Here is a 22,465-nt window from a genome sequence, read left to right as displayed (position 1 = left end):
GACTCGTCTGCTTTTGCAGCTGAGGGGTGAGGGAGATGCACCTCAACACTTTGAAGGAGTTTTTTGATGTTTTTACCTGCTATTATGTGTGGCTACCAGTGCTAATTTTGGAAAACAGTCTCTCAAAGCAGAGATGAGCTGCTTCTTACACCTGGATTGTTTATTGATTGATTGTTAGTTAGTTATTTGTATTACTCCTTCACTGATGTCTCCCACCTTTCTGTATTCTCATATTTTGCATACTTCCCCTCTGGTTGATAGACCAATTTGCATCTATCTGCATTGGTTCAACATCCCAGTTTTCCTGGTCTAGGTAGGTCTTGCAGCGTGAAAATAAGTTGGTCATGTTTTGAGTGTTCCTCTCAAGCTCATTTTGCAGCTTTGCTCAAAAACTGCCTCTCCTGGAAAATTTGGACAAGACTTCTTGAAAGCTCTAGAGCAAGAGAGCTGCTTTTTAGATGGAGAAAAGCAAATTTAAGAAGCTGTTCACCATGCTTCTGATGCCTGTGGCAAGCTTTAGCAGTGGAGCAGCACTACATCCTTTCTGCAGCTGGGGAGCAAGTGTAGTTTCTGGTTTCCTTGTACAGCAAAAGGTTTAAAAAGTAAAATCAGTGCTACAGAGGAGTTTCAGGATTTTTTTTTTACTTTTTTTTTTTTATCTTTTTTAAGTGATTGTTTGAAAGTAGGTATTCAAAGGATGTAAGAGGGAGGATGTTTCTGATAACCAGTTTTATTACAGTCTGTCAAAGCGTAGGCATCAACCGGTGCCCAGTGACTGGGAGATGAGGCTGGATAAATTCGTTCTTGGAATTAAGGAGCAAATTGCTGAGCACGAGTGGAATCACTTAGTCTCTGCAGTGTGTTTACAGTTGGATGTCCTTTTGTTCTGGAAGATGATGTGTCTTTGTTCAACTAGAAATAATGTGATGAATAGATGAGAGCCACTCAGGGATGTTCTAAAGGTGTTTCAAGTCAGGTCAGATGATTGTAATCATTTCTGGTTTTACTGGGATGGGTTTGGTGTTTCTAAATGCCAGTGGTGGTTCTAAATCTATCTGCCACGTTACACTTCCTGGATGTCTTCTTGTGGGGGGGGTGTGCCTGACTTACTTTCTTACAAGGATTTTCAAATCATGCTTTTGTTCTGATGCATATCTTCTCCTTCTGACAGTCACAGCAACCCCATGCAGAGCTACAGGCTGGGGTCAGAGTGGCTGGAGAGCAGTCAGGCTGAGAGGGACCTGGGGGTGCTGGTCGACGGTAGACTGAACATGAGCCTGCAGTGTGCCCAGGCAGCTAAGAGGGCCAATGGCATCCTGGCCTGCATCAGGAACAGTGTGGCCAGCAGGAGCAGGGAGGTCATTCTGCCCCTGTACACTGCACTGGTTAGGCTGCACCTCGAGTACTGTGTCCAGTTCTGGGCCCCTCAGTTTAGGAAGGATGTTGACTTGCTGGAACGAGTCCAGAGAAGAGCAACAAAGTTGGTGAGGGGTTTGGAACATAAGCCCTACGAGGAGAGGCTGAGGGAGCTGGGGTTGCTTAGCCTGGAGAAGAGGAGACTCAGGGGTGACCTTATTACTCTCTACAACTACCTGAAGGGAGGTTGTAGACAGACGGATGTTGGTCTCTTCTCCCAGGCAAGCAGTACCAGAACAAGAGGACACAGTCTCAGGCTGCGCCAGGGGAGGTTCAGGCTGGATGTTAGAAAAAAGTTCTATACAGAAAGAGTGATTGCACATTGGAATGGGCTGCCTGGGGAGGTGGTGGAGTCACCATCACTGGAGGTTTTTAGGAGAAGACTTGACAGGGTGCTTGGTGCCGTGGGTTAGTTGCTTGGGCGGTGTTGGATTGGTTGATGGGTTGGACGCGATGATCTTGAGGGTCTCTTCCAACCTGGTTTATTCTATGTATTCTATGTATTCTATGTCCTTTGCACCAGGCTTGGTGCATGGTATTGTGACCTGTGAAACCACACATGGAGGAGATAAATAGTAGGGAAGTATTTATGTGGATTTTTCGCCCTCTGTGTGTTGTCCCAGGAATGTTAATGGACAAGAGAGGTCTGCATATGAAAAACTTTAAAGCCCTTTCATTTCAGTTCCCGGTTAAATCCTCCTGACCGAAGTCTTTGCTGGTTCCGCATCCGCATTTTACAAAGTTTTTTATGTCCTCATATTAAAATACTCCAATGAGCCAGTTTCATAGTTGGTATTTAATATACTTCCCCTGTCATCATGAACATTATAAAACATTGAAAGGGATGAAGAAAGCTAAATTATGATACAAGATGACACAGCTAGGGAGGAAAACAGGCTCTGTATGCAATCTGTGCTCCTTGCAAGGCTGCAGAATTGGTAAGCAGTCATGGGAAATCAATACTCTTAGCTTTGTTTTCTCTAGAACCTATTATTTATGGATCTGATCATTAATATCACAAATTAAACCAGGTTTTAATGGAAGGACAGTCAGGTAGTTGTGGGCACATACGTGTTTCACTGAAAATTACAAGGAAGGCAGTAAAAATTTTTGTTCCCTATTGACCAATCAGATAGAAGAAAAGTACTGCCTAAACCTTTCTCTCTTTGTTTGGATTGTGTTTGTTTGCTCCTTCTTTGTTTGCTTTAATTGCATTCTTACTGCAAGTAGATTTAGGTCATCAGTTTGCACAGTCTTAACTCAGGGAAGATTCTTCTTGTAGAAGTTGGACAAAGTGTGACTCTCCCCCACACAGAGTCAAATTTGTTGGAGAAGCTCATCAAATAAAAAAATCAGCTGTTTTTTTGCACAGGTGGGAAATGCACTTGGTGTCTTTCTATCAGTGGATTTTTGTAGTGTGGGAAATGTTCATATTGAAGGTGGGGACACAATACTTTCTCAGTGTGAACGGGAGGAATGTCCATCTAAGTCTTCCGTGCTGCTGTGGCATCTCACTCCTGTTTCACATTCCCTCATTAATTGTGAATTCCATACAGCATCTGCCCTGCTTGGCAGGTGTTTTATGAAAATACCTGCCCTGCACAAATAATGCTTGCTACAGTTTGTCTTAGTAATTGGAATTTTGTTCCCTGCTGGGACTTGATAGCTCTCTTGGTTTTCTTTTCTTTTGCCTTCATTTGTTGGTTGGTTTCTAATTATTCACTTTGCTGGTCTAATGGCTGTTTGTTGGGGCCGTTTGGGCTTGGGTTGTAATCAGTGGTCAGCAAGTGTCCTAGTTTGTAATAGGGACTGGCAACTGTATAAATTATTTAAAATAAAGACAAGTTCAGAAGATGGTGAACAAAAGGCGGCTGTCTCTTTAAAGCGTGCAGTTTGATCAGAGCATCAGCTCCATCCCCTGAGGACAAAGGCAATTTTGATTTGTGGGGCCCAAGAGTCCCTCACTTACCGAGATTCGTCTCTGCTTGTGCATGTGTAAACCTGTGAAATGCTCTTTTGTGTAGAATAAATCATCTGCTGTAAATCCTGCACAATTAAATGTGACCCTCAGTAAAGTCACAATGACAAGTCTTCATTGCGAAGCTGTGCAGAGCAAGCCTGCTGTCTAGACGGAGCAGAATTATTTCCCATTTATCTTTTCTTTGTGTGGGTGTGAAATAAATAACCGACTGCTAGCGCTGGTGACTTCTCTGACCCCCCCCTCAAGAATGCCGCTCTCTCCTCACCTTGTTGCTGTTTGCCCTGTTGCAGTCCGGGCTGAAGCCCAGCGGGGCAGTCACTCTGCTGTGCGCCGAGGAAGAGGAGCAGAGGAGCAGTTCCCCCCTCTCTAATGCTGCTCTTGGCAGTCAGGAGCAGATTCCATTATTGCCGATCAATGCCGCCGCCATGCAGGAGGAGGGGAGAGGGAGGGGGGGAGCTTCCTATTCACAGATTGATCAACCTGCCATTGCATGAACAAATTCATTGTAAGAAAGGCTGGGATGCTGCTGTAATAGCTGGAGCAGGAAGGGGCTTGTCAACAGGGGCACGCAGGCTCTTCCGTAGTGGGGAGGGTGTTTAAATTGCCTATAAGCTTGCTGGGTTGTTTTGTTGTTTTTGGTTGGTTTTTTTCCTTTTAGCATAAAGCAGACTACCTGAGCCTACAAACAAAGCCAACACCACAAGGAATGATAGGGATCTATTACACTTAACTGGTGAGCTGTTGTGCTGATTTACCTGAGCTTTTTCAGCACTGAGACCTATTTCTTCTTTTTACTTAAACTGATTCTGTCATAACCTGCGACCTCTTCTGGATTTGAAAACCTCTGCTTCCCCTGCTCCCCCCGTTTTTTGCCTTCTGTTTCTGCTTCGACTGAAACCTGACACAAAGGGACAGCAAGTATCCCACTTAACTGCTCCCACCCATGCCTGCTCTGTCAGTACAGGCTGTCAGATGTAAGGTTGGGAGAACACAGCAGGATCACGCTCTCATGTTGTCAGTGTAGACAATAACTGGAGTACTGGAATCCCACGACCATCAGCTCCTCCCCACCCTCCCTGCCCTGCTTCGTTCACTTCTTGTTTTCTGTATGGAAAAGTTTTCTGGCTGGAGAATGACTCTTCTTTCTCCTGGGGATGTGGCCGAATGGCTGGATAGCAGCACAGAAGATGAGAAAAGCCTTCTCTCGTTTCTTGGTACGGTAGGGGACTCACTGTATTTATGTTTTTAAACACTTTACTGGGACGCCTTTAATACTTTGGCTGGTGATTAATTTCTTCAGCCCTTCAGTTACCTGACCTTATTTCTTTTTAAAGGCTTTTTAAGTGGTATGCAATTGGTAATGAAACTTGGTTACATTCTGTTTGAAACAGTTGCAAACGCCTTGGGCAAAGGTCAAGTTTTAAGTGGGCATGTGCCCTGCAGAAAATGGTTTCTGGAATAAATAATGTTACTTACTGCTCTGTTTTTCTTCTCTGTGCCATTTGACCAGCTGATCACTGTCTTCAGCCTATTTCCATTCATTTCTGTCAGCTTGCCTACAACTTTACTTCTCAGCTGCGTGGTGGCAGTAAGATAAATCAGAGGAGGCTGCTGAAAGTTCTTTCTCTTAGGAGAATTGTGGAGATGCATTTACAACAAACAATGCAGTCCAAGGTTCAGGTACTTCTCTAGCCCAGAAATTATATTGAGGAGCACAATCAAACAATTCTGTGCTTTGTTTCTCAATACTTGCACATTAGTTTGCTGCCATTCAGGTAGAAAATTGAAACTATTATCTTATTTATAGTCCAGCATTAATACCACTAGGAGGTTGAAAATGTTTTAAGGAGAAATCACACACAGGAGCTGATTATTGTTTTGTTTTTCCCTTTGAGCTGTTGCTATGTCACTGTTACTCGGTTTTGTCCTTTTAGTCCCATCTCTACAAATCATTCCATCTCTCTCCTTAATGGTTTCTGTTGTTGTCAGGATGCAGTCTGTTTCCTTTCTAGTTTGATAATTCGTAGGTGCTGAGATGCTCACATGGGCTGTTTGATATGTGGGTCCCTTTCCACGGAATAGTTAAAATAATGTTTGGGTTGATATCTCCTATAATATTTTCCTTCCCCCTGAGATACAGTAGTCACTATTATGGATGTTTGTTTGTCTGTCAGTCATTTTGTCTGTCAGTAGGTGACAGCCATCCGGAAGCTATTTCTCCACAGTTTCGTCATCCTCCATCCAGACCTGGGGTGCTTGTGCTCTTTTCAGTAGCTAGTTTGCTTTCTTTGGTAGGCACTTCTCTTACTTAGCAGGTCCAGATCAGCACAGAACATGGGAGGAAAGGAAGAGACTCCCACAGAGTCTATTTGGATTTGCTAACATTTCATCACTGCTTGCTGTGGCCTTCTTTTGGAATATCACACCACAAACACCAGGAAGTATTTATTCAGCCCAGAGTCTGAAGGGTGTTGCAAAGCTGAGCTATTTAAGGTAGCATTTTTTTGCTTCCAAGTGCATCCAAGAGATATCAGTTCCCAAATGGTGTCTTAATCCTGGGGCCTTATTTAAGGTTCAGTGACATCCCTCAGATGTCCACAGTACATTGGGATTTTTGTGTCTCCATAACAATAATTCTGATTGCTCAGGGGCAAAATCCTGCCCTAGTGAGCAAGAGTTACTGAAGCTTGGAGCCGCCTTCTGGCCCATCAAGAGGAACTGGGAGGAGCTGTTGAGCTTTGCTGCGTCCAAGAGCCAGTCACTTGTGAAAATACCCCAATAACCACAGCAAAAGGATTGCTTCTTAGAGAATGCCTCCATTCACAGCCCTTTTGCAGAGACTATAAAGATTGGGTTTGAAAGCCATGGCTCAAGGCTGCTGTTTAATAATGAGGATAATAAATATTGATATCATACTAATGTGTGTCTAAGTCACAAGCCTCTAAACAAATTACATTGCAGGAACAAGTTACCATGCATCAGCTGATCTGCGTTAATTGTCTGTGTGCAATCTCTCTGCAGCAAACACAAGGTAATTTGAATTAGCAGGGGCAGCCCAAGATCATTAGGAACTAACGAGGACATCAGCATCTCCAGGTCATGTGCAGTAGCTCCTTGTGTCCGCTTTTGTGTTGGCAGAGTTGTCCGGGCAATTTGTGTCTCTGTGCGGAGAGTCAACCATTGAAGGAGGCTTTGCAGGCTGATCTGTGAGGAGGTGAAAAAGGGGCAACTCTTCCCAGTTTTGTGTGGCCACGCACATCGTGCAGCGGATATGTTAAGCAGTTTATGGACATGCATCTGTTCCCTTTCTGACTCAGGTTTGAAGAGGTGGAAGATGTGTTCCCCCACCTCAAAGCTGGTGCATGACTTCAATAACAGCTGATCTTTCACTCGCTAAATGCCACGTACAGTTTCCTCAGAATGTTCTGCAAAAAGAAATGGTGAGAGACAGTACTTGAAGGCTAAAAATTATTATCTCCTGTGATATTCTTGCCCTTCCTTCCAGTTTCCTCTGTGTATTCATCTGCTTTGCATGTTAGGTCTCATCCTTCTGACTGCAATGTCCTCTAGGAATCAATGACATAAATGTCTTTTAAGTGACTTAAACTGTCATTTAGGTTGCTTGCTGTGCACCTTCTGAACTGGGCACTGATTCAATTACCCCCTTTTTTTTTGGTGTGGCAGCACAGTGCAAGTGTCTAACGCCACCAGAATTACCCGTCTGTAAATTAAACATCTTTGATATTCACCTGGATCATCTTGCAAGACTTGTCTGATCAACCCAATCCTTAGTAAAGCACAGTATCTTCTTTTCCAAACACTTCTAATGGACTGGGAGAGTTTTTGATCATAATTGGTATCTAGCAGGTGTTTGATGATGGGAGCTCTGTAACCAGTGAGCTTTGCAGACTTCCCTTTGTATTTCCTTTTCCTGGCTTTGTAGTATCTGTGCATTTTAGTATGCTGTGGCTTGGTTGCATTCTCTCTGATGTGTCTTCTTGTGGCTTTTTCCCCCCCTGTCTACTTGTCTTGATAAATATGGAAAAGCTATCACTGCATGTTTCCATTTTCTCCTTTAACTTATACGTTGCAGAATTTGCATAATGTATTTAGTCAGAACACAAACTTGGACTTCAGGACTCAAAACATATCAGTGGATCGGAGTTTGCTTTCACCCTAAGCTTTTTTACATAGGCATTTAATTAATTTTTTATGATAGTCTGTGAATTGGGCCCAAGTCTGAATTCTCCCCAAGTGAGCAAATGAGAGATAATCCTTACTCCAAGCAAAAACATTAACATTTTAATTCATTTTTATATGAGGCTTCCAATTTCATTAGGAAACATTAATCTGAAAGATGCTGTGAAGACATTGCTTGTTGTTGTTCCTTTTTATCTGTGTCCTAATGCTTTCTAACTTTCTGCTTTTTATTGCTGTCTCTCTCCTTTTGTCACCTGGTGTGTATGTTCACCAGGGTAGCAGAAACCAGAAGTAAATATTGCCCTGCACCCAAAGAGATCTTTCTCATTAGTGCTGTCAGATGAACGCTCTGAAAATAACCCTAATGAGACAAAGAGAATCTCTTCTTGTCTTAACAAAGCTGTGAATGCCATGTTACTGAATATATATGCTCTACTAATATGAACTGCCTGGGAGCATGCTGAATTCTTGTGCTTCAGGGTCAAACATCATCAACTAATGATGGACCCAACCATCAGGGTCAAACAAACACCTTCATTATTTATGTGCTGTGGTAGGTGATCAGGAACTCACAAAGAAAACAGTAAACATGTAGCAGCATAGAAGGGCAATTATCTCTGGTTTGGTTTGGTTTGGTTTGGTTTGGTTTGGTTTGCTGCTGTATTAGCTCAGAGCTGTAGTGTACTGACTCTGTAAAGTAAGACATGAGCCCTGTAGTTCCTGTTGTCCATGATACAAATACTAAATCCCTGTCTCTCTAGTGAACTGCTCGACTGGTGGTTACACCTGTGGGTAACATCTTCAAAAACTAGCTGCCAACAGCAAACCCATAAGTACTCCAACTCCTCCAAGCCTAGGTTTGAGCCCATTATTTCTTTAAGTGTGTTTGTAAAAGAAATACTGTCACAAAAAGTTTTGTGTTTCAGGTTTTTATTCTGTATTCCTTTTGTAGTTAATCCATAGATTAACTGGCCTTTTGCCAGAGCAGAAAACAGTGCTGAAGGAGGCCTTGAAATCCTTTAGTCCTTTCCAGTCAATTGCCACTTCCCCAGAAGGGTCTCTTCTGTCTGTCCTCTTCAAGAGAAACTCTTGTCTGTCCCATTCATACTGATCTTCAATAGCAAAGATGACTTTTTTTTCCCCCCCTCCAAATTCTTCCTCCACATATTCTTTTATTTTCACCCCCTAGGATTCAGTTATTTATCCCAGGATAATTACTTAAGTTTATTTTTAAAACAAATAATTACCCAGCAGCCCATAAGGGGTACATGTCTTATTTGCTTAATATCCTTTCTTCCTGCCTGCTGTATAAGGTTTATCCCACTCTAATAGTGCCTTGTTTCAAGTTAAAACTGTAAATGCTTTAGGACAGATAACAGCGCTTGTTCAGCACACAGTCCCCACCCATCCTGCATCCTGGTAAGAAGCCTCCAGGCATCATCATATTTGAAATGTATCATAATGTCTCCAGGCAGATGAACCTCCCCAGTCAGATGATAAGGGAACTGGGGTTGTTCAGTAAGGAGGAGATTGAGGGGACATCCCATTGTTCTCTACAGTTATCTGGAAGGAGGTTGCAGTGGGGGGGGTGGGGGGGTTGGTCTCTTCTCCTTCCCTAGTATCAGGTGATAGAAGGAGAAGAAATGGCCTGAAATTGTGCAAGGGCAGGTTGAGGTTGGATATTAGGAAAAATTTCTTCCCTGAAAGAAATTGGAACAGGCTGCCCAAGGAGGTGCTGGAGTCACAGGCCCTGTGTGGGAAGACAAGAAGTGTGTGGGCATGGCTTAATGGCCATGGTGGTGTTAGGTCGATGTTTGGACTCGATGGTCTTGGAGGCCTTTTCCAACTGAAACAATTCTGATTCTGCTTTGTGATTTGGTAAATTTATAAATGCAAACATCCCTATAGTTTACATTTGAAACAGTGGCAGATTTTGTTCCAGAAAAGGGATGTCATGTGTGTAGTTTATTGATCCCTCCTTCAGACATGAGGGTAATTGCAGACTTGCCTCTTGGCTCAGCTAATGCTCTGACCAGCATCAATTACCATTTTCTCCTGGGGAGTGCCGGGGTAGCTCTGTAAAGGAGGGGGACAAATATTTGGGTGGAGTTTTGTTTTGTTCCAGCTGGGGACACGTTAATGGAAGCGCACCTGAGAGGCAGTCTCTGGGAACACTGGGTTCTGGGTCGGTAATTGCTCGTATTGAACTGGTTTGGTATTTTTCAAATGCCTGTAATTAAGCTAGACTTGCAAGGCAGAATGAATTGATTCTTTTTATGAATCATATTCTCTGTCCCTTCTAGTTGCATCATATCAGGATGTGTGCAGATAAAACAAAAGGAAGTCCCAATCCCTGAAATCTTATTATATCTTCCTTTTCTTTTCCTAACCAGTAGATAATAGACACCAGCAGTCTGCCCCCCTTCCTAGCAAAGACAACACAAAGATATCAAGTAAAGCTACTGGGAGAATGAATTTCAGGAGAGACAGAATTTATTTGTTTTATTGTCTCTCAGCAGAATACATCTTGGGAAAGAAATATTAATTAAATTGTGAGCAGCAGGATTATTTTATTTTCAGTGGATGATAAGTGTGGCCTTTCACAAACCCACAGCTTTCTTGAACAGCAGAGCAAAGGACATTGTAGCAGTGCTATAAGCCATGTGCTGCTATGGGCTGCTTGAAGTCACCACTGGCAGACTTGTGACTTTGATTATTGATTGTGAGCATTGATTGATTATTATGAACTGCTGAAAGTCACAGTAGATAAAAGGATGGTGTGCAGAACAAGACCAGCCTGAGGACGGTCTGATTTGTTGTTCACTGTGACAGAGACCAGTACCAATGTCTTAGGAGTGATGTCAGACCAGAGTTGCTCTTGCCAGTGTGCTTACCCCTTTTTTACATCTCTAAGCAGGTTTTTGGACTGATTTAGAGTTACCTCTTGTACTCCCTAAGCAGGAACTCAGATCTGGAGATCGTGCAGTAGTTTTGTTGCCTTGCCCTTTGCAAAATCACAGACACTCCTGTAATCTTTGTTTCTGTGCCCTTCTTCGCAAGTTCAGTAAGTGAATTCTTTTCACTCTAACCCCTGAGGATTTTTCTTTGTTCCTGATTGTTTCTCTTGCCCTTTTCCAATCCATTTCTAATTCAGAAAAATTGAGCTAGAGGAGCAAGCACTATCCTGCAAAGCTGAGAGATTTCTTTCCTTCTCCCACCCTGACAAAAACCTCATCACAGTAGAAGACAAACTCCCACAATAGCCATGTTTCAGATTTAAAGTGGCCAGAGCACCTGGCAGTAGAAAATTCATCTTGAGTCCAGGCTGGAGGTCATTGAGGAGAGATAGCTACCTTCAAAGGAGGTCAATCACCACCACTACTCCTAGTAGTAAGTGAAGCCTGTCTTAGAGAAACCTGCCTTCTGGACAGCAAAACAAGCTTTGGTTTTGCAGAGGGTAGCGAGTGGCGCAACATGAAGAGGCGAAGAGACCTGTCTTCATTGTATCCTTGGGCAGTTCCCTCTTCAGAGGCACCTGCCATTGCTGAGTAATTGGCTCAGCTAATTTGTAACTGGCTATTTCCATGCAGCATGTAAATAATTATTTGCATAAGTACTTATTTACATAACTACAACTGCACATCACCTATATATGAGGTGATAAATTAAAAGTTTCCCAGAGGGACGTTGACAATGTTTGTTGGATTATTCTTTTAGGGTTGAAAAGGTGTGGTGGGTTGAAACTGCCTCCCCAGCATAAAATTGCCAGACCAGCTCTGTCCACCTTTTTTATTTCATTATTTTATGGTTTTTTCTTCTCAGAAACCCTGAGTGGAGGCAGAGGGTTTCAGATTGTTTATCCATAGAAACAAGGTGATTTAGCTGTAGTCTTGATCCCCAGGAGTGAGCAATGCAGAAAGCAGTTGTAATTTAATACTAAGCTAGTGAGAGGTGCATTGATTTTTAGAGCAGGTGAAGATTATGCAAGAGTAGCCTCAAGCATTACTCGGGGAGCTCAGGGGAGGGAACTGTCTCATTTTTTGCCTGGTGGTGACAGTATAGATTTTTTTTTTCATTTTGTTTTACCCAGCTCAGCAAAACCACTGTTCTGTGGGCATCAGAGCAGGTTGATTGCAGCTTTTGATTTCCAGGTAACATCTCACAACAGCTTTCCTACACCTGGGTCTTCTCTTTCCTGAGGACTGAGCATCTTGTTTATTTCTGCTTGGTTTTTCGGAAGGAGAAGGGAGCCAAAGGTATTTTCATTTTTGGTTCATTGCAGGCACTTTGTGAATATTCCGTTTTCCCTTCCCCGTTTGGCACACTGCTGTGATGGTCTGAAGAACTGACAAAACTCATTCTAGCAGTGAAATGTCAGTGTTTTATTTGCAGAGAACTCTTAACTGCTGCTGGGTGGCTGTGGGGAGAAAAGGGGAAGGCAGGGAGAGCCAGGCACGTTTTGTTGTAGCTCTTCCACTCCACTTGGGTTAAACTTAAACTTCTTCCTAAACTGCCCCTCCTGCAGAACCTGCTGTTGAAAATCGTGGGGAAACTCGGGCTCCTGCTCTCGTTTATGACTCAGCAAAGTTAACAGACTGTAACAGACTGGAGCAGCTTTGATGTGATTTCCTGTGTGTGAGAAGTGGAGAAAGCCCAGCCTATTACGTTACGCGTTACTATTTGATGTAAAAAGAAAAGGTGCTCGCTGTCGTCCCCGGCCCCAAGCGAACGTACCGCTCCCGGCTGCTTTCATGACGCTTAGAGTGCGAACAGCAGAAGCAGGCACTTCAATCCCACCTAATGCAGCTGTCTTTGGGAAAGCAGCACGTACAGGTGCTGCAGGAAATAAGTTTCCCTTCGCAGAGGCAGAGTGAGGAGGCTGGGGGAATAAAAAAGCTCATCTTCAGGTGAAAACTAGCAACCCTCTGCAGAGGCTCCTGAGACGGTGTGACTGACCGCTCCTCAAAACCCTTGGGCTAGCTCTGGCCCTGCTCCAAGCGCTTTGTTCTCTAAAGGTGCCCTGAGAGGGACTTACCCTCCAGCGCTGGAACGGGCGATGCCTCCTTAGCTGTAAAAGAAAATGCAGCATGCTGCTCACCAGCCGAAGGAGAGCTCTCCCCCAAAGTGGTATTGCTCTGGAGCAGTTACTGCAAGCTTTGTCAGACCGTCATTTACTTGATGGGTGCGAGCAGGGCTCATCATGGTCAGCAGCAAGCAGCTGTGCCCTGCCCATTTTTCAGTGGTAGCCACATTGTGTGTTAGACTTTGTTTGCCCAGTTTAGGAGGCTGTTCTCCCTCTTGGCAGTCCTTTCCCCACTGATGGTTACCAGCAGACTGAGAGGCTGATGGTTAGCAGTCTGGGTTTTTAAAAGAGATAAATATCTACAGTGTGAGACAGTAGCATTGCAGGGTCCAGGTTTCTGAGCCTCTCGTTCGGTATGCTCCATTTTGTCCTTCTTCAAGCGTCCATGGGAGATGCACGTTATAACTCTGGTGAAATCAAAAGCCGGTATGCAAAGACATCACAAGTAACGTTATCCCTGAAGAAGGCTTCTCTCATTTTTCCTCTGGTTATTTGGAGGCAAACACTGCTCTCGTGGCACCAGCTGGCTGTCTATCTCTGCAAACCTTTTTTTTTCCTTTGCTGCTGTGAATCAGGATATACAGAGAAATTTTCTGTAGCAGAGGGAAGCCGGCAGTTGGGCGTCTGTTAATAGCCTGAAAGTAACTAATGAGGATGTGCAGTCGGAGCGATTGATTGAATAGCTGCAGTCCTGTGTGCTTCTTGCTCGTTCGCTTGCTCTCTGCAAGCCCTGGAAAGGGAGGGGGAACCCAGAGACCCGGCGTTCTCTTAAGTGGAAGTAGCACGGATCCCCAGGGCCAGGCGGCCAGAAATGGAAGTTTAAGCTGCATCTGTCTCTTGAAAGGAAAACGGCAGGAGTCAAAATGTCACTGTCTGGAGTCACGGCTTACTCCTTTTCTTTAAGATTCAGAAGATAACAATGGACTTTCTGCTAGGAAGTGATTTCTTTCTCTCCCCGTGTCGGGGGATGTTTTGTGAGGCTGGATTCCTTTAAGTCTGGCAATTGAGCTGGAGATGGGCAGCAGTTGTGACAAAGGTATCCGTATGTTTGTGTATGTCTATCTAGCTGTACATAAAAATGCATACATGCACGGTATATGTTTGTGGAGAGGTTGTTAATACTCTGTATACTTTACTAAGCTATTATCCACGTTTAGTATGCTAGATAAAAGATCTAAGTGCATCCTTCATGAATATTTGTGCTCGTCAGATCAGCCTGCATAGATTTAAGATGCCAAAGTCGTATCTTAGTAAGGTCATATTGCCAGAATGAGGAGAAGTTGACCTATTTCTTTTTTATCTGCAGAGATATATCTGTCACATCACCCAGGCAGTTAGGAGTCTTCTGCTGGTTGCATGGTGTGAGCAAGTAGTGTAACCCTGTTAGACCAAACTTTGACCTATGTCAAATGGGGCTCAGCTGTGACTAAAACCGAGCTTCCCTGTGTTGTGATTTTAGGTATCTGTTAACCATTGCATTGCTTATGTGAAAATGAAAAATAATTGAAGTTCTCTGAATAGTATCTCACAGAGAAGGGTAGAATACTGCATATGTTTGGATATTGAGCTTTACCAGCATTTTTTATTTCAATTGCCTACAGTCAACCCAGATCCACAGCCTCGAATCTGTCAGTGGAAATGCTGTTGCAATTTAGTGAGTAAATAAGATACAGAAGAATAGGAGAGTGTAACTCAGCAATTCACTAACACACTCGAAACTTTGCTGAGGCGTCGCTCCTGTGGAGCAGAAGAGCTGACTATTCCCCACCCCCCAGCACCCATTCACCTTCTTTTTCTTCTCTTCCTCAGAGGTCCCAGCAGAGAGATCTCCTCGCAGACGGAGCATCTCCGGGACCAGCACCTCTGAGAAAACCAACTCCATGGATGCTTCAAATACTTCTCCTTTCAAAGTGCCAGTAAGTGTGCCCTTCCTGCAAAGGAGGAATTTTTCTCATTGAATAGGAGGAGGAGATTAAAATATCACAGTGTGCAACTAAGCTCTGGGAGGCAAGGCAGGGTTGGGGGGTGGGGGGAGAGGAAGAAGAGTATTTTGTTAACATTTACCAGTTGACCAAGAGGTATTGCTATCAACTGTCATGTATTATCAATGAGATTTCTGGTAGATCTGTAACTTGCTTTTCATTGCCTTGATGTAAAGCTGCAGATAGTGAAACATCAGTGTTCATGTGGGCAGCGACCTATATAAATAGTTTTGAAGTCTCTGCCAGGGATTGCATTGCATATTCAGTTTTGACTAGGAAGAAAGTTCCTTTAGCTTGATGACAGCATGTTATTTTTCCCTCATGCCAATGAAGTACACAGAAAATTGCAATGGCTTTACAGTTTATTTGGAAGCCAATAGGATTTTTGCAGGTGTGTTAATTGCTCTTTAGGTCTTTGGGTTTTGTCGTGGTCTTGGTTAGCTGCGAGTCTGCATGAGGTGTTTTCAGCTAGAGTCTGGATTTTCTTGCTTGTGTCAGTCTTTGGTCAGTGTATGCATGACCATTAAGGCCTTGCTATTATTAGACTGAGGGCAGAATCTTCAAGGTAAAATGAGTTGCTCAGTAGTTTTTTACCAGTGTTTGTTCATATTTGAAACTATCTAACTTGAGTATTGCAAATATTTTCATACCTCTCTCTACCTCCTTTTGTACCCCTCTTAAGTCATCTGCCTACTTTAAAACCTGAGTTAAAAACACAGAGCAGAATTACCCAGTGAACATTGTGGGGGTTATATGTTCCTTATGGATGTGAGTGCCATTTCTGTACCTCAGTGTGTATGTTCTTGTTTTGCTTAAGATAGCACTCATCCCTTTTAAGCACACTTCCTGCCTTACTTCAGATCCAAATATGTGAAACATGGGTTTTGATTAAATTCTTCTATGTCATTCTAAAAATAAGATAAAAAGCCAAGGATTTAATGAGAGCTATTTAAATTATAAAAGGATTAAGGTTGGTCAGAGTGTATAGAATAGATGGTGTTTAAAGCAACCTGTAAACTCATAATTTATAGGGATTGAAAAACGGACCAAGGAAGCAGTGAGTCCATACTGGGTGTCTGTGCTTGGCTTCTCATAGAATAATGTAGTTTGGAAGGGACCTCTGGAAGTCTCTGACCTATGCTCCCCTTCAAAGCTGGATCAGGATTTACCAGGTTGCTCAGAGCATTCTCCAGTCAGGTGTTGAAAACCTCCAAGGATGCAGATTGCACAGCCTTCCTCCTGAAGTTTGACTATGCCCATTGTGAAGAATATTTCTTTTGTAAAGGCTTTCATGTCAGAAAGCCTCTACAAAGCTTGAACTTGTAATGTCTAGTGAAAGACCATGAATGACATTTTCCCTTCAGTTCAAAAAATACCTGAAGTAGCAGTTAAAGCAGAGTATATTGCTTAGCCTTGAGAAGAGGAAACTCTGAGGGAAATCTTAACAATGTGAATAAATGCCTGATAGAAGGTAATAAAGATGATGGAGCCAGGCTCTTTGGACAAGAGGCAGTGAGCACAAATTGAAATGTAAGAAATCCATTCAAACATAAAAGCCTTTTTTTTACCTCTCTAAGGGTGATCAGACACTGGAACAGGTTGCCTGGAGAGGTTGTGGGGTCTCCATCTTCAGAGAGATAGTCAAAAGCAGACTGGACACCGCGCTAAGTATCTTGCTCTAGTTTACCCAACTTTGAGCAGGGGGATTGGACTAGACAGTCTCCACAAATGCTCCATGATTCTATGATCCATCCTCTATCACTTCAATGTCTTGAAGACATTGCATGTGAAGTTGTCACAAGAATATTCTGTTATGTCAAGTTCTGAAATTTCTATGCTGAACTGATGTTCCACACAGTTCCAGGAAGATTTCTGTACTCTTGAGAGCCTTCAGAAGTCCTGGTCTCAACTTCAATTATCAGAAATGCTCTGTCTTCCACTTCATCTATAAGTAATTGCCCTAGCCTTCAGATGTGTACATGCATTGGCTTAGTCTTTGTCTGACAACTGCAAGCTATGTATCAGAAGTGTTTGATTACTATCTGTATTGTTTGTTTTATATGGCTCCTCTTTTCTTTCTTCCTCATTGTTGCAGGTTTTTTGATGTTGATCTTATCTCTGAAGTAATGTTTTACTGTTTCTCTAATTCTTCTCTAATAGCTCTTTAACACTTCTTAGCCTTCTGCCTTGCAGAATGATTCTCCTTTCTCCTGGCAGTGTGTTAAGGCTTTTAGGACTCTGGCAAATAGGCTCAGGAAGCAGTACATGGGTGTCCTTCTTGGGCATAAACCAGCAAAAACCCAGAAGCTATTTCTGCCACATGTAGTTGGTATTATGCTTCTTTGTCCATCTGGCCACCTGCATACCCAGGAGCATAATGCCCCCTCCTGTCTTTCTTATAGGTACAAGGTTTCTGGCTCTGTAGGTTTTGCTCTGAAAAGCCCATTTATCTGCTGTGACTCCTGAGCAGGTTGCAGTGCAGGTGGGGGCTGAGATCAGCCTGTTTTAAAACATGCCAACTCCTGATCTGTTTAAAAGAGCAAGCTGCAATTAGAAGTCAAGATTGCTGAAGAATACAGATGAGCTCACTCTGAGCCTCCTGAAATAAAATACCCTGTTAACTTTGTGGATTGGCACATGTCTAATAGGTGGGTGATAAGCTGGGGAGGAATCGTCTTTCTTCCTTTGATTTATATCAAGAATTTCTCGGCTCTCAGAAGTAGGTGAGATGACTTGGGTGCCTCATGGAAGTCTCAGATCAGTGGTCTGGAAAGAGCTTCAAGTGAAGGATGTAAAAGGTGTCTATAATGGCTTTAAATTTGTGTGTGTGTGTGTGAGGTCATCTTTATTTGCCAGGGACTTACTGTACATGTGAAGGAGGTGAATAATAATAAGAGAACTTTTTGGTTTCCCGAGCGGTGACACCTGCAGCGCAGGTTGGAGGGCTCTAAGCAGCTGTGGTGTAGTGCTGCCTCAGTTCTTCTTCCCATGACTCTGCGCCATACCTCTTTTCCTCAGCGCTTGGATTGCTAAGAGAAAGCAGCTTAAGGCAGGGGACAGCTTAACCTTCATCCATACTGATGGAAAATTATGCTGAGACTTTCATAATAAGTTGCTTTTACAGCTTTTTAAGTTTGCCTCTCAAAAGCTATTTAAAAGCTGTCTTCTCAATAGGACAGTGGCTTCCAGCATATTCTGTGCAGGGTTTTTTTCCCTTTCAAACACCAGGCAGTGGTACTTGCTCAGAGCAAGGCATCTGTTTTGTTTTTTTTTAATACTGCTAATTGGCATTTGTTTAGCATCTGGAATGTTGATTCATAACAGCCTTTAAGCAAGCATTGCCTTGGTGAGACATCTTTTTAAGCAGTCTCTTCAGTGGCAGTGGTCACTGATGGATTTATTTTAAAGGGCTGACATGTGAAGCTCAGGAAATTTGCATCCCTGCCTCCTGCTGGAGGAAAAGAAGTGTGTTTAAATTGATTGGTGTGTGAGAAGTACAATTTCAGTACTTATGAACAAACTCTCTCTTAGGACTAACCCCTACACAGACCAGCGTGCGCAACATACTTCTTCTGGTTACCTCCTACCAGGGGGAATAAAGAGGATTCTGCTTATGCAGAGCCAGCAGTGTGCCCAGGTGGCCAAGAAGGCCAAGGGCATCCTGGCCTGCATGAGGAAGAGTGTGGCCAGCAGGAGCAGGGAGGTCACTGTGCCCCTGGACTCTGCATTGGTTAGGCCACACCTTGAGTCTTTGGTGCCATGGGTTAGTTGTTTGGGTGGTGTTGGATTGGTTGATGGGTTGGACGCGATGATCTTGAAGGTCTCTTCCAACCTGGTTTATTCTATGTATTCTATTCTATGTATTCTATGCTGACAGCCTACAGAGATAAGAGCTCTTGGTGCTTGCCCTTTCTTTTGCTTCCCCATTTCCCCAGATATTCTTGTCTGCAGGTAAAACTTTGGTCTCCATCTAGGTTCAGTTGTTTTAATTACTGTTCAACAACTTTCAAGTGGATCTGGGAGGGATATGATGAGAGGATGGAAGGGCAGGAAAGGTAGGAAAATGGAGATGAAGTGTGTGTGTGTGTCTTCTCACAGACAGATGTGTGCTGCTTATAGCCATACATGTATAGGAGAAACCATATTTTTAATAATGAATATTATTTGACTGAACAAATAGGAAGGCAGACGGAACTGGCTGGAAGTAGGCACCATGACGCATAGGTGGGCGAGAAACCAGCTTTTCCCTTCCCACACACGCTATGTCTGGCAGAGATTCTTGGGCTCAGCGCATCCCGTTCCCTACTGTTGCACTGTGCAGCAGCCTACCATGTTCTGTCATTCCTCTGCTGTTGGAATTGAGGGGCCAGGATAAATAGGAGATTATCAAAGTCTTCAAACATCCCGCAGTGGCTGGCTAAAGAGGAATTGCTAAACCACTCTTCAGACTCGCGTCGCACTCTCCAGCTTTTGCTTCTTTGGCGTAGGGTTGTTAGGGAGTTGTTATTGCAAATAATACATGATTCATCTGTGACTGCTGGCTATTAGCGGGGAAAAAAGATGAGAAAGAGGCAAAGAAACAAGTGCAAATGAGACAGGAAAGCCAGAACACAATCTTTGAAGTAAATAAGATGATTTTTATAGGAACCCTGTGTGCATTTGATGGGAAGACTGCTACTTACAGATTGCCTTGGTTTGTTTCGAGTCAAGAGTATAATTGGATCTATAGAAATACTGCCTGCCTCTTTGCTCTTTAAGAGCACTGCTAAATGGAACAGAAGACAATGCAGCCAGACTAAGTGAAGGTCAAAGCTTGATGAGATCTCGTGGCTGCCCAGCCTCATCTTTTATGCAGTCAGCAAAATTGTTGCTCCTCCAGAGCGCTGCTCTGCTACTGTTATGCTGCCAGGTTAGGACAGGACTGATCTCTTCTGGCTGTGTGACCTGGTGGCATACAAGTACACATTTTTAATTCTGCTTCAGTGCCAGTGCAGAGAAGGAATCACTGATCTATGGTGGTGCAAGGTGTTGTGGCAACCTCCCTGAAAAACTGGCTGTGCTCAGATCTGTTCTCCCTCTTATAAGATGAACGTTTTTACTTCCACTTCCCACTCCTACCATGGCACATTTGTTTGAATCTGCTTTGTTTATTGTTTGCCTGTGATGTGATGGCTTGGGTATGCTGGCTGTTGCTCCACAGATTTTGTGTCAGGAGGCATAAATGAGTAACTGGCTATCTTCAGAATGCTCACCAAGCTCTCACCACTATCTTCCTTCTGGGCTAATACCATTTGTAGGCTCTGTCACCTTCACAGTATCTTTCTGACAAAAGGGATTGGTTCATTGCATCAAACTTCAGCCTTGAGTTAGGTGATGGATATGTCCACTCTGTGACCTGAACAGCAGGAACATTTTTTTTGCTCATGTTTGGTGTAAACTTGACTTTGATTCCCCTGCAATTAGTGTAGGGGAACTATGAATGGTTATAGCTATAAACACTTCCAGCTTTAAACATTTCCAGTCATCCTTGGTTTAACAGTGTTTGAATGTGTGCCGACTCATTCTGTCCTTCACCTCCCAGATCATGGCTTAGTCAACTTCTGCAGACTTTAATTAATGCATCCTCTGTAAATCAGTCCTCCTGGCCCTTTTATCACTCTCCTTGCTCTTCTGTTTTTAATTCCCTTCAATTGATTCTCCAAGTTCTGGTACTAAAGTTCACAGGAATGTGTGTTATCAGTTTCTAATTGCTCACCACCCTTTGTGTTATTTCTCTGTCCTCCCTTGGCCCTTGCTTCACCTCCTAATTTAATATAGCTGAGTGTAATTAATGTGCTGTTTAACTTTTCTTCCAGGTCATTAACAAAGATGTTAAACAGAAGCAGTCATGCCACCATCCCCACCACATCCCATTGGACCCTTTCTTCTACCTTGATACCTTATCACTTGTCATAATTACTCTTTTTAGATACAACTGCAGTCGGTTCTCAGGTTTGTGTTACCGGCTTTGACAAAGCTCATTACCATTAATTGTTCTAATTAGTATGTACCTTGTGTTATCAAAAGGTAAAGGCCTGAAGTGCTGGGCTGCTTACTGGCTGTGTGCCAGGGGACTAAAGAGCCAGGGTCACAAAAATTATTGCTTCCTGACGTGAAGGAAAGTCAAAAACACAGCCACTTGAATCATGGCAAGGTGGGCTGGAGGCCATCACTTCTCCACCTACTTCACCAGCTACAGCTGATAACTGTTGTTTGATTAAACACTCTGATAGACTCAGATGATCTGTTTCTTAGAATATTTATCACCATTGTTTTGTTCTCTTGACAGACATCTGGCTTTTCTTAGTTCCTGCAGAGGGGCTTTTAAGGATGCTCTTATGCCAGTGCCTAATGTGGAGAGCTCCCAGTTGCACTCATGCTTAACACCTTGCTGAACTGGGATCTGAAAAGCTGATGTAGCTTTCCCCAGCTATGAGGAAGCTCTTGTTTCCTCATGAATTTTTTAGTATAATTCCCAGTGACTTGGGAATTTGATTCCTTCAGTTCTTTTGACTGCATGTCACACGGGGAACATAGACTCTCACCATACATTTTATTAGTAGATGTATTATCAGCATATCCCTGTTGTGGTATCTACTCTGTTTCCTTGGGTTTCTTATTACTGGTTTTAAACTTCTTCATCCTATTCTGCATCCCTCCTGTGACTGGAGACAGTTTTTCATTGGAAAGTTGAAATTGTGATCTGGCCAAATCTGCAGTGCTGTCCCATCAGGGGAAAAATATCTTCCTGATCCTTGCCGTTGATCAGCTTGTGTCCTGAAGCATGATAATTGCTCACTCTTGTTATTTTTAAACCTGACTAATGCAGCTACATATGTTATTCTTCCTTATATAAACACATAATCCTTTTTTAATCTTGCTGAAAAAATTTGTCTGTATAATATCTTGTGGTAGAGAATTGTAGGGGCTGGTTTATACATGGCATTAGAAAAGGTCTCCTGACAATCGAATGTGCTGCCTCTCCTGTTAAATTCTCCCTCGGTTTTCTTACATAACAGGGTGCATGAGGAGCTTAGTTAATTTCCTTTCTATTTGTTTTATACATCTATAATCCCTTCTTGCTTTTGTTTCTAAAAGAGCTGGTCTTTAAAACATATCATTTGTAAATCCCCCTCTTGTCTGCCTGTAATCAGTTTATACTTCTGGAGTTTGGTTTTGTTCTAGTTTTCTTGCTGGGATGAGAAGATCAGAAGAGAGTGGTGCATTAGTGTGAAAGCTCTGGCAGATTTATGTAATACCACTTCACTTTTATTGTGCTTTATCCTCTGTTTATACATTCAAACAGGGTTTTTATTCTTCTCTGCCTGTGCACAAACCACCCCTTCAGTGACAAAGTGCCAGGCTTTTTGGAGGAGTTGACGGTGGAATTTGACTGCTGTAAGTCACTGCCTTGTTTATATTGCCACCAAGGTGCATGTATAGTTGTTTTCAGCAGTGGTTCTGCTGTGCACTCATGGCTGGTATTTTAATAAGGAGGGTTACTGGCCTCATAAGCAAACTTCTCCCCTCTTTGGTAGTTATATTGGTGTTCTGTTGTTGTTCTGCAGGGGATAGTAAACTTCACCATATTTGCTCCTAATCCCTGCAATATCCTACTCATTGCATCTTTCCAGTTTACATCCTGCCTATCTTCCCCTGCTCCTTTGCTTCCCATGGTTTTATAGCATTACTGGCACAGGAGGGCATTTACACTTGGCAGTGGTGTTTTTTTTTTTCTTGATAGCTGCTTGTGAGCAATGGAAG

At 43.1% G+C, this 22,465-nt stretch overlaps 1 protein-coding gene across 6 annotated transcripts in view; it reads left to right on the top strand.

Annotated features, from left to right (window-relative positions):
- Positions 1-22,465, top strand: part of RASAL2 (RAS protein activator like 2) — a 204,075-nt gene that overhangs the window by 136,089 nt on the left and 45,521 nt on the right. For 4 of the 6 annotated variants that reach the window (XM_054165589.1, XM_054165588.1, XM_054165587.1 and 1 more), the window contains one exon: positions 14,490-14,596. In XM_054165589.1, the coding sequence (XP_054021564.1) occupies positions 14,490-14,596 (107 nt within the window). Of the gene's footprint in view, positions 1-4,514; positions 4,612-13,090; positions 13,717-14,489; positions 14,597-22,465 lie in introns of those variants that run through there. The other 2 variants (XM_054165590.1, XM_054165591.1) reach the window with 2 other exon arrangements.

Source organism: Dryobates pubescens, chromosome 11 (assembly GCF_014839835.1).
Source record: "Dryobates pubescens isolate bDryPub1 chromosome 11, bDryPub1.pri, whole genome shotgun sequence".
Lineage (NCBI taxonomy): Eukaryota > Metazoa > Chordata > Aves > Piciformes > Picidae > Dryobates > Dryobates pubescens.
The sequence above is the reverse complement of the archived record's forward strand: the minus strand, read 5'-3'. Positions and strand labels throughout refer to the sequence as shown.